Source organism: Agelaius tricolor, unplaced genomic scaffold (genome assembly GCF_023055355.1).
Source record: "Agelaius tricolor isolate 1412-34295 unplaced genomic scaffold, bAgeTri1.0.p SCAF_3, whole genome shotgun sequence".
Taxonomy (NCBI): domain Eukaryota; kingdom Metazoa; phylum Chordata; class Aves; order Passeriformes; family Icteridae; genus Agelaius; species Agelaius tricolor.
The window spans coordinates 64,172,665-64,185,526 of record NW_027269263.1 but is presented as its reverse complement, the minus strand read 5'-3'; the positions used below and the strand labels follow the sequence as shown (position 1 = coordinate 64,185,526).

At 39.3% G+C, this 12,862-nt stretch overlaps 1 protein-coding gene across 11 annotated transcripts in view; it reads left to right on the top strand.

The window, feature by feature from the left end:
- The window catches only part of CELF2 (CUGBP Elav-like family member 2), a 548,688-nt gene that overhangs the window by 503,296 nt on the left and 32,530 nt on the right, over window positions 1-12,862 (top strand). For all 11 annotated transcript variants that reach the window (XM_071424129.1, XM_071424123.1, XM_071424122.1 and 8 more), the window contains one exon: window positions 2,692-2,826. In XM_071424129.1, the coding sequence (XP_071280230.1) occupies window positions 2,692-2,826 (135 nt within the window). The remainder of the gene's footprint in view (window positions 1-2,691; window positions 2,827-12,862) is intronic.

The window sequence follows — 12,862 nt, the reverse complement described above, 5'->3', positions numbered from 1 at the left end:
GGGGTTTTTTTTTCCTCTACAGGAAGATATTCATTTTTCATGTGCAGCTCTGCCTATGAGGCTGTTCCTCAGTGTTAAGCAATTTGCATTTCTTCAGAGAGAGGTGCATTTGCTGAGTGAGCAGCACTTTCAAATAAAATCCATCTACTCATTTGCTGTCCAGCTCTGTTGCGGGATTTGGGACTGTTTTGAAAAAAAACTGTACGATGTAAAATGTGTGGTGAGTGTGTGTGAAAGGAGAGAGATTGAGAGAGCAGATTCATCCCACAGAACTGCAAAACTGTACCTTAGCTGAGGTTCAATTGAACCAAAAATCCCCATTTGAAAGCAAAGTACTTTTGGGGTCTGAGACTTGAGAGCATTTGGTTTCCCTCCTCCAAATTTGTCCAAGCAAATGGGATGCTGACACTCCTGACAAGCTGATGGGAGAAACCAATAAAGAGGGAGCAGAGATGGTAAAATGCCTGGGGAATGTGAAACAGTGATGACAGGATTTATTTTTCAGATGTTTGAGCAGACAGAGGATCCTAAAGATGCATATTAATTGCAATAAAACTGTTGACAAAATGGGCTCTGGAGCTCACTGGGTGACAGTGTGTGCCATGGGCCCTTGCGGACACTCACATTTGGGTGCTCAGTTCAGTGGGGGTCTTTGCTGTCCTTCTCTTACTCAGGTGTTAAAACAGCCAGCAGGTTTTTCTCCTGCAGACACCCAAGCTGACACCCTATAACACCTGCAGGTTGTTTTGTGGCCAGTGTCTTACAGTCACTGCTACAGTAAAACAAATTGGGTAAGGAGACAACTTCATCACCACCAAGATCTTGTTCATTCATCTTCTTTGGGCATTGAAACTCATTTGCCAAATTGATGGGTTCCTCCTGTGCTTGTTTAAAAAAAAAAAAGTTTTTGTGGAATGAGGCAGTGATGGTATTTGTTTTGCATCCACAGAGGTGCAAGGGTGATTCATGAGTGCAGAGACAGCAGTTGTTTGCTCTGCTGCCTGTTGACCTTGTCTGGCCTAGGCTGTCCTCTGGAATCATTCTATGTTCATCACAATTATTTAATCCTACCATGTATAACATTTAAAAGTCCAAAGGATGGACTTTTCTCACACAGAAGAAATAGAAGCTGGTTATGACTGATCCTTTTGATGAATAACTAAACAGTGGGTGAAAGAAAGCCATTCCTCTGGAGGAGAGCAACCCACTGCTTTCCCAAATCTTTGTTGCAGGATGGCACAAAAATACAGCCTCAGTGAAGATCAGCAATGTTTGCTGGATATTCTTGCTGAATTACTTATTCTCCTTAGGAAATAGGAAGGGAAATTGTAATTAAGGACCAATATCAGTCCAGGATGAAAAGGAATTCCATATCTCATTTTGAGGGTTACTGACTGCTTTGTTTGCAAAGATTTGGGTCCCAGTCTTTTCCATCCCCAAAATCTTGTTTGAAATAGTCTGCAGTCTTATTATCAATGCAAGATAATTCTTTGGTGGGGAAAAAAAAATACTTACACCCAAGGCAAGCCAGTAAGTCAGATGAGTAATTATAAAAAATAAAAACCATATTGTTTGCATTCATGTGAACTGCGTCTTGCAAAATAGTTTGAATTAGTAATATTTGAGAAAAGCCTTATCTTTTAAGATGGTCTTTAGCCTCCAAAAGAAACCTTAAAGAGATTTGGTCATGTAATTTCTCCACATGTCTTGTTCCAGTTCCAGACTATCAATTGGTGTATCTTGGATCAACTAAAATCTTAATTCCCACCATTGCAACTGTGTCACATTTTCAGAACCTGAACTGAATTTGGGCATTGACTGAGACACCAACGTTAGAACCTCAGTCAAATTAGGTGCTCATCTGAGGCCTGACCTGCCTGTTGGAACATGTTGCATTTAAATTTGGGGCTTTATTCAGAAATAGATGTTTATATAAAGGTTCATTTCACAGTCCCAAATGCTGTGACAGTAAGAATTTCTCTTTATGGAGATTATTGATTGTATTAATCTGAGTCTGCAATACTTGTGTTTGAAAGTAGTATCACTCTCCATAATTGCAGGAGTTCTGAATTCCTAGAAAGTACCTCTTCTTCACTGCATGCTTTTCTTCTTAAACATACTTCCCAAATATTCTATTTAAACTCTTTTTTCATTCTGTCCAAGTTGTTGTTAAGCTCCTCTGTTTGAAATACAAAGTGTGCAAGGAGAAATAATATCTCTTGTAGGCAAACTAACATTCATAAAAAATCAGACAAGTTTCTAGGCATTCAAACTGGGAAACTTTATTAATCCCAATTATATGACCCTGTCCTGAATGTGTTTTAAATGCTAGTTATCTTCTTTATATTCCCTGTTGTGTCAGGAAATAATATTGTGCCTGGGCTTCATGCAGAGTTTAAATGACTTTTAATTCTACACTTCCCTTAGAAGAGGCACAAACCAGGTTTAATTTTCCTCAAGTACAGGCTGGTGTCTTTGGTGCATTCTCTCAACTCCAAGGTAGAGAGATGAGAAATATTCCTCAGGATCTTTAAGATGTGGTTTGAGATTATAAATGTTTTGGGAATGAAAAGAATCGAGTTTATTGGCAAGGTACACCCCAAGCTCCATGACCATTGAAAACATCACTTTTTGATGATTATGATGATGATGATTACCTGTTTTAATTAACCCTATTGCTTCTCCACATAGGCATGAACGCTTTACAATTACAGAATTTGGCAACTTTAGCAGCCGCAGCAGCCGCCGCCCAGACCTCAGCTACTACCACCAATGCAAACCCTCTCTCCACAACGACTGGTGCTCTGGGAGCCCTCACAAGTCCTGGTAAGAGCAAAGTGCCTGCTTCCAACACACAAACATGGCAGTCGAGGGCAAGGTGGGAGTGAAAATGCTGGTTCCATGTTGTGTCATGAGTTCCATGCTCATGTAAATTGTGAAGAGCCCTTAACAGCTGAATACATTTTTGTTGCTGTTATTTCCAAGCAAGTAACTGCTTTTTCAAGTGGTCCAGTGTGGGCATGTTTGCCTTTCCATGTTCATTTCAGGGGCCATTAAAGCCTAACAGACCCATCTTAAAAAACTCTGCGTGAAAATTACAATTGCATGGGAAACCTAAGATAAAATTAACTTTTCACAAAGAATTCAGAACGTGACCAAATCCTTCCCATCCAAAGGAAAATCAGCTGAGGTGGTTCTTTTTAATCCCCAAGATACTGATCTTTGTTTCCCATCACACACAAGTATTGCCTTTACCCTTCATGAATTTTTGTGAAGTCCTTTTATTTTTTTCCCCTTTCTGTTGCTTGATCTCAGTTGAGCTTTCTTCTTTACTTTCTGAGTACACAGTTACAGAAGTGAAATCAGATGCACAAGGAATACACAGCCAGATTCTGACTTCATTATGGGAGAAAAAGGGGCAAGAGAGGTAGAAATGCCTCCATGACCACCATGTGGATTTCCAGACATGCATGTCTGATGTCTCCAAAGCCCTAGAGAGAAACTGGGGTAAATTCAGGCCTAGGTAACACTTCAGGATATCCAGAATCCACAGAGAGAGATGTTGATTCAGTGTAGTTACGCTGGGTTTACAGTGATGTAGCTGAGTAGAGAATTCGGCCACTTATTGTTACATAAAGGCTGCAGGGTGTAATTATTTGCATCATGAAGTGTGTTTATTGCTGTTCTAAAAAACATTCATATTATTTTAGACACCACTAAAGAACATTTGTGTTTAATCTTGTTTAAGTGTGTATTTATCCCCCATGAAAAAGTAATTCATGGCAGACTGAGCTCATCAGTAAGGAAAACAGTCTTCATTGCAAGAAAGAACTGGGACTGAATGTGGTGTTGGGTCTCAGTGCTGGCCAGGGCTCCCATTATATTACAGTTTTATTGTTTGGGACAGAGGTTAAATTTAAAGAAGCTTGGCTAGTACTAAGTCTGTGTAGATTTTTCTGTTTCTGGCATGAGCCTCATCTTGACCTAAAAATAATATTCATTAGCAACATCTCTGAGAAGCAGGTTGGGTGAAAATAATTTTTGCTTGCTGCTGTGTTTTTTTTTTTTAAACCTGAGCAATCTCTTCCCTCTGTCCTGGAGCTGGGACTTAGCACTTTGCAAAAGGCTTCTCCCAATGTCAGTGTTTCCATGTTACACCTGTCTAAATGCCACCCATTTATAGAAGCAGAAATGTTGCATTTCATGCATGCTCTGTGATATCTCTGCAGTTTAGCTGATAAATGTCTGAGCAACCTTGTCCTCCCAAGACACACACAATAGATCTTGACCCACACTGACAAGAGTTCCCAGGGCAACTCAATGACTGCACTGTGGTGTAGAGGGACTGGAAATTACCTCCCTTTCTCTTTGCTGCTCTGCAGCACAGTGGCACCAGAACGTTCCCATTGTGCACTTTGTTTTGCCATGTACACACAGAACTTGGATTCAGCCTTAAGGGCCACATTTCTCTCCTTCCCTATCCAACACAGTCTTCTTATCCATGCTCTCTGACTTGCTGTTCCCTTTTAACCTGATCCTGAGGCTCCCTGAGTACCTGGGGGGTTGTTTTATCTGATGTCCAGGTCTGCAGAGGCCCATGGCAGGCAGGTGCTTCCTTTGGGCTGGGCAGATATATCTTTGGGGTAACTGGAGCTTCCTATTGCTCTGGCTGGCATGGGAGAGCAGATACCAAGGGTTTTTCCAAAGGGGTTAATGATTTTGGCTAGCACATTGAACTTGTGTTATTTTCAAAAAATTCTGGGTATTGAGCCTTTCAAATAATGTCTTCAGAATGCCAGTTGCCTTTGAAAGTCTTATAGATGGCACCTGTACAGAGGTGTTTCTAATATTAGACAGCTTGAAAAATCTCTAATAGGTCCACTGACCTATTTATGTTGCACAAGCAACCTAAAATCAATCCTTGTTAAAGTGTTCTTCAGTTTAACCTTCCTTATCTGGTTCCACATTCTCCACCCTATTACATATTTTGTAAACCTGAATAATATTTTCAATGATTCTTCTCTGCTCCATGGAAAATGAATTTAGTTTGATAAAGCTTTTCATAGTAGCTCAAAGTGTTTCCACTAAAACTCAAAATATGTTGACAGAAAACATTTAAATCTGCCTTTCAATATGTGGATGTTTGGAGGCCTTAAGGGTATTTTTTTGGTCTAGTTTTCCTTTAATAGAACACTTCAGCTTGTTGTGTTTCATAAGTGTAAATTATTTTGTCTGATTTCAAAGCCTGCACTAAGCCCAGGAAGAAATGTTTGCATCTCTCCAGATAATGCATTAAATTAATATTTTTTAGTTGAGAAAACAGCCCACAATTGTGGCAGTGCAAAGGTAGATGCTTAAATTTAATCCTTTCCTTGATGTTCTTAAAGGCAAAATACTGCACAGAATGGAGATGGGCATAAGAGTCTTCTTCCAGTATTTTTTGAACCATGGCAGACACATAAATCATATCCATGTTTCCATCTAGATTCATCTCCCCTGAAAATCCCCCCTGAATCAATCTTTGACCAAGACCTCTTGCTCTGTCCTTTGTAAACATGTGTGTTAAGAGCCCCAAAAGATGGTTGTTTCAGCTAAAATTCACCTTGAAGCTTAATTTTACACCAATAAGATTTAGCAGCCATCAGTGCACCACACTAGTACAGAGGAGACAGTGCTCAGGCCAACTTCAGTGCACTGGCAACACAGAAAAATGGGCCAGGAAGTGAGGAGCCAGTGGGACATCTGATATTTGAGTATTTCCAAGCAAATTAAACTCCAATGATCTTTCCCCCATCCGTTCTGACTAAACAGCTTTGACCGCAAGAGAGTCTGAGGACACTCGTTCTCCTCCGTGTGCTAAATACTTTCTCTTAAGCTTGAAAGAGTATTCATTCAGAAAGAACAGAGACAATACAATCCCCCAAACTATTAATTTTTTTATAATTGTAAATTTATAATTTCAATTTTGCATACCCATGGAAGTGTCTCCCTACAGCATTGTTAGAAATGATTTTTTAAAAGCCTTTGCTTAAAAAAACATGAAAGATTAAGCTTTCATTTTAGTAAAAATCCCCTCAGGCAATAAATAGGTTCTTTTGTCTCTTGGCCCTGGAAAAAAAATTAAAATGGTTTAAATTGCCTATGGTTAAAGTAACTGTTTCTTGCAATTATCAGATGGTAGTGAATAAAAATTAAAATGAAATCATGAAAGACTAAAAACCAGGTAAAGGCATATTATGTCTTTCATGAGTTTCTCATGGGTCTTTTGAAGACTCATTTAATCATCTTTCTTGTCTTTTATTTTGATATGATAATTGTTTCCTTTATTTACTTTAATCACCTCTATTTAGTTAATTAATTCTTCACTTTATTTTCATTTCACTTGCTTAGGATACTTTTTCTGTTTTAAAGACAGGTACCAGTGCTATTTCATAGTGTTTTAAAGGCAGGTACCTGTAGTATTTCATAACACAAGGATTTGGGCTGGAGTAGCTTTTACCTGACTCCAGGTTTGCCTCATCCGGTTTGTCTCAGTTCCCTTTTGGGGGGGAACCTGGAAGTTTCCATTCCTTGTTAACTGGGAAGGGATTTTGGAGGGACTGCCTCAGCTGTAGGTATCCACACTGTAAATATCCCAGTTTGGACAGGATGAATCCCAGCTGAGTGTCAGGAACTTTATTCTCTCCTCCAGAGACTGTCCTTGACACATCCTGTAAATGGATCATGGAGCAGAGAGCTCGCAGGGAGGATGCTGCTCCAGAGCCTGCAGAGATGCAGGGATCATTCAGAGGGTGGTGGGAATGCCTGGAGGTACATGTGAAGGAGGGACATACGAGCTCAGAATCAAAGTATCTGTCTCTAACACTGTCTGACATCAATTTTCCTCGGTTGACCCACTACCCTGATTTTCCCAAGGGTAATAATGTGTGTTCTGACTGTCCTGGGTGGTACAGGACTCATACAGCACTGTAAAGTGTGGACCACAAAGAGCAGGGTGGGGAAAGCCATGTCCAGTCAAGGTCTGAGTATTTCCAAGGATGGAGATTCCACAGCCCCTGTGAGATCATTTCAATTTTGTTTCTTCAAATTCACACATAAATGTTTGTTTCAGTAACCAGTAGAAAAGCCCTACTATGTGTAAATGAAGAGACAAAACATCTAATTATGTATCCAAATTTATCTGCATGAACATACACAATATCATTTCTGAGCTGTGGGGGGATAGAATTGCTAAACCAGAAGCTAATTCAGTTTCAGACCTAGAAGCCTTCTTTTTCCATGACATTTTCATGATTATTTGATTCTCTAAACTATTATTTATTCACACAGCTGAACTAGCTATTCATGCTTCAGTAAAAAACTCTTTAGGTTTATCTGCTGTGTAAACTTAAGAGGAAATATTTGGGGGAGAAAATACTGATAGGGTAGAAAGTGAGAAAGTGATACTTTTTTCCTTTAATGATCTCTTAAAATCCAGCACAGCTTTTGTCATATTATGTCAGTATTCTGCCATTAACTCTTACACTGAAAAAAAAAAAAATTCTCCTCAGCACAAAGGTCTAAAAATACTCATTTTCAGACAGATGCTGACATTGAATAATAACAGTCCCCAAAAAAGGAAGACTGTGAAGTATAGAATAAACTGAAAAAAGAAAAAAAATTACACTGCCTTTCCTGTAAGAATTAATTCGTTCTCTCCCTCTGGTCAAAGCAGAGAATTATAACTTATAGCTATCATCCGTGGCTCATTATTTTCTCTACCCCCTAATCTAGTATGAAGATCGTCTTTGTTAGTTGAAGGTGTTCATGTTGTGAGCACAATTGTTGAAATGGTAGAGATTTTGTAGAATATACAAGATGCTTCAGCTGAGAAGCAGTGAAGAATGTTCAAATAACCATTCTTAGAGGATTTGCTTTTTGTTCACTTCAGTACAAAACATTTTTCTCCGATCAGTGGTGCAAGGCTGCCACCATGACATTTTGTTAGAGGCCAGTGCACCCACTGAGATAGTTGTGATATTTTCCAGGATGATTCAAAAATAACCCTACCAGTAGGTGTGTAGGAAGGTCTGACAGTTTGCTAAAGACTGAATTGAAGTAGATTTTTCACGTTGAAAAAGATTGGTTTAAAATGCAGAATGGCACTTGTGCTGTAGTACAAATTGATTATTTTGCTGCCATTTCATGTGGAATTAATGCATGTTCCATTATTGTAAAATCATTTTAAATAAGCTTTATTAGTTTTGAAGAACATAGAAAACTTCCCTAGTATAATTTTCATTATTTTCAAGATAAAGATACAGTTGATAAATGTAAGACATAGCTTAAATAAAGGTTTTAAAATACAGTGTATGTACAGTGCACACACTTAACCCAAGTGTATGTTTTTAAATTTTGTATTTAAGTCTAGTTACATAAATAGCATTGTTACCTTAGTGCTTGGAGGACAGAGTATTTCAATGCCTTAACTCTGCTCTCAGCACCAATATTTTAAAAGAATATGTTTTCAAGGAAGCTGTGGAAGAAAACCTTGCTTTAGCATGCCCACATCCCAGTGCCTGTTACTGGACTGCACAGTTCAAGGAGATTTGTGGCAGGACAGGTATATTTCTGAACTATTGTGTGTCAGCTGGTCTTACACAGCTGGTCTAACACACTGGTGTCCGATTTCTCAGTCTGTGGTTAGGCTCCTCAATCAGTGAATTGATTTTGACAGCTCTTAGTGCCCACAGATTATGCTGCTTCTTGGAGATATATTGGTACTAAGCCCATCTGATTATTAGGCCACCCTTAAGGAGGCATGCAAGCACAAGCTGGAGCCAAAAATAGGAAACTGGGCATGCATTTTTGACCTATATTTGTATTTTTAATAATGCTTCAATATGTCCTAAATGACTAAAGAAGAAAAGCGTGGGAATTGTGGCTAAGAACCTCCCTGAGTCCCAGAACAGTAGAAGGAGAGGTGATGGGTTCATGTGGAGCCTCCCTGGAACAGCACTGTCTCTCCCTGGTGTCCTCATTGGGAAAATGAGCCAGTGATAACCTGAGGGATGCTGATGGCAGCTGACAGGACATCAGTTCACTGGGGTGACCTGTTCCATATTTGTCCCTTAAAATGTAACAGGTCTCTGTACATTCTCCTCTCAGAAGGGTTTCTGAGCAGGTGCATCCTGGATGTTCAGGCACTGAATGGGCTCAGGGTGGCAGAACTGTTTTGTGAAGCTGCCTGACAACTGTGGGGGTCATTTTGGCAAAGCTCCTTATCAGTTTTAGAATCAACATTATCAATTTATGATTTTTTGGCACAGAAATCTCCAGCTGTTTCCTCAGAATTCCATTAATACCAAAGGACAGAAACATGTGCATATTTTCAGTCAAGCATTGTGCTAGTTAATTTTTTTAGGTTTGTTTTTTTCTTTCAGGAAGCAGCATACAGTACTAAACCATGGATTAGTAGGATCTAATTCAACAGGAGACATGTTTGTTTTTTAAACATTATTACATTATCATCTTCCTAAAGTATTAAATCCATTGCCTTAGCACATTTCAGGATTTACTTCGCTTGCAGTATACAAATAACACGTATAACACATTATATTTTGTAAGTGTCTCTCTACCCCACTCTTAATCTCTAATTCAAGCTACAAGAATCCCAGTTTGTAAAGAAAAGCTTTTTTTTCTTTCTGTTGGAAGCACTATTTGAAGTTCATTCAGGGTTGCTTTCTACTAAAGAAAGATGATAATATCAGCTTGCCCACACAGGTAGATATGTGAGCTTATATGTAATATATCTTACAAGAAGTTACAAGCCCAGAAAATGCTGCAGTTCATAATACCCAGGAAATAATGTAAATCTTAGAAAAACTCATGCATTTGAAGGAGCTTTCAACTACTGCCAACACTGTTCCTTCAATCCTGCTGGATTGTGCTTCTGTCCATGGATACTCCTGGTCTGTTTACTCAAGGCAGAAAAATTATAATTAATGGTAAAAAAGAATAATTTTTAAATCTTAATTTTATTCAATTTTTTATTATGACTAATGTCTTAATTGTTTTAACATTCTCTCAGAATAACTAGTTTTTTTGGATATGGGGCTACTGAATTATTTTATGCAATGGCCAAACAAAAATATCTCCAACAACTGCATGCGTTTAAAACCAAGTAAAGTAAACCCTCAACTGCCCTTGCTGTTTGCAGCACAAAAATGTGTAATATGGATGAAAAGAACCAGTGTCACAGTGAACTCAGTATGACTTTACAAATGGTCTGCAAAGGACCTGGCTGAGTAATTTTACATGAGGCAAGATAATCCTCAAGTTCTGCAGCTCCCAGGGGTGAAGAAGTGCATTTTGTGGATGTGCTATTGCAACAAGGCTGTGCTTGCACACCCCACTCAGAAACCCATCTGCCATGGAAATAATTGCAGGCACCTTCTGGGTTCACAACTCCTTTAACAAGAAACTCAAATTTTCAATATATGGTTTAGCTCATCTCTATTCTAAAATACCATGGAGAGGACTCCTAAGTGTCTGAAGGAAACAAGTCTTTTAGAAACATCTTGTTGCAATGGAAAGACAAACACCTCCCAAGGACTGTTTACATTATCTTAAGACAGATATATGAGAGAAGTGAAAAAGAAGATAAACCAGGCCAACCTTTCCCATGTACTAGAATTTGAATTGGCATATATGTATGTGGTAAGCACTTGTAGAACAAAAACATTGCTTACCTTGAATGATAGCCTTGGACTTTGCTGACACTCTTCTTTCTTTTTTTCTTTTTCCTTTTTTTCTTTTTTTTTTTTTTAATGGAGAGATGCTGCTGCATGTTGTTTGTCAATGCTTAGTGCTGAAAGTGTGTCAAAGATGTTGCAGGCACACCAGGGGCCATGTGAAGGAACCTGTGCTCCAGGCAGGAGATCCTGGCCTCCAGTAGAGCCTTCTTGATTTTAGATCAGGAGTTCTTCGGAAAGTAATTTATAAGTGGCTGTATTCTGATGCAGCTCCACATGGAGGTCATTTCAGCATCAGGGCATGCATCTCAGAACAATAGCCTGCTCCAGATTGTGTGAGATAGCTGTAATAAACATGAGAGCACAGCTGGAAGTTCCCTGTAGAAATGGCTTTGATGTGAACTCAGCGGTGCTTCAACGAGCACAGCCACAGCCCTTGGCCCCACTGAGTCCTGAGTGCTCAGCAATTCTTCTTTGTTTTCCTCATATTGTGGTGATTCAATTTGGTTTGATTTCATTTAGAGTTACAGCTGGAAATATATGATGGTCAGCTATGAAGCTGAACTCAGGCCAGTTCACTGTGCATTGTAACTCTGTTCCCAAGCCACTCTAAAGTACTTCCCACCCAAAACCAAAGGTGATTTACCATTGTTGTGTGCTGGGGAGAATGCACAACATTTGCAGGCATAGTACTGAGGTACAGCTTGTAGTTTATGCTAGAGGTGGATTATTTAGTTTATGCTAGAGGTCTTCACTGAGAAATGCATTTCAACAAAACAGAAGCATCAGGGTGGAATTGGCCAAGATTATTGACTTGCTTTTTACTCTCTCTTTCTTTGTCTTCAAAATCTCCTAGGAAAATGTGCCCTTAAACACCAAGATTCTCAAAACCAGCCTAGATTCACAAAGACATGCCCAATCAATAAACCCTTGCTTGTTAACATAGGTTCTGCTAGATAGATAGATTTGGAGGAAAATTATGGAACAGGGGACAAGAAAACTACAAAAATAACCAACTAATAAGTTTGTCTGCCATACCTGCGGTACCTTTGTATGTTCTGTTTTCTCCTCCTTCTTTGCACTGCTGTGGAAGATCCATGGTGTAGGCACTGTAATTTCATGACAATCACAAATGTCAAGTTAGGTGTTAACATAAACAAGTGATTAAAATGAGTGTCCCTGATTTTCACTTCTCTCAAGCTTTCTTAGCTCTCAAAAGCCCACACAGTGCTGAATAGTATGGATTTATGAGCCTAAAGTTTTTCTCCCACTGTTGAAGGCCTTGGCTTCTGAATTTGCAAAGAATTTGAATGAATTGGTTCACCTCTTTATGTTTTCTGTTTGTTTTTTTTTATTCTTGTAAAAGTCAGTGCTCACAAAGGATTTAATAAAATATAAACCTGTTTTCAGAAAGCCAGAACCAGAAGGATCACCATGGGGAAAGACTCCTTCCTCTCCTCTCCCTCTCTGTCATGCTTTCTCTCATTTGCACATGCATGCACACAGATACAAAAAAGAGACCAGATGCTGAGTGCATGGTGTTCTCCCTTCCTCCTTTGCTCACTGCTGCTTCTCTTCTGTTCCTTGGGAAGAAATGGACAATATTTCATGGGCACAGTTCACCTGTGAGTAATGAAGAAGCAGAGGGGCACTGACTTACTGGAGAAAGGCTGTGATATTGGTATATGTCTTTCTATATTGTCATTCTTGTTTCCCCTGACTCTTTCTTGCTCTCTTGCTTTTCTGGTGCTCTTTCCCTGGAGTGCATCTGTCACTTTAATTTTATCCTATCCAAGCACAAGCAGAGCACTTAAACTTCCTAGAATCTTCCTTTTTGACATGTCAGACAGCACTTCCAAGACACCAAAAAATGTGCAAGTTTTTACTTCTTTCTTCATACCAATGGCAACGTGTTTGTCAGAGGACCTTATGGAAAATACACCTCTCCAGACCAGGAAAATCTACCTCACTTTTGCCAAAATCTGCCCTGAGAAATAGAACCAGGGCCTGCTGCTACTGTTAGCAGCAGGGAGGCCACCAGTTTGTGCAAGGGTGGATACTCAGATTGGCTGGAGATCACAGTAAAGGGCAGACAATTTAATGCCACTCACACATGCTAGTTAGATCAG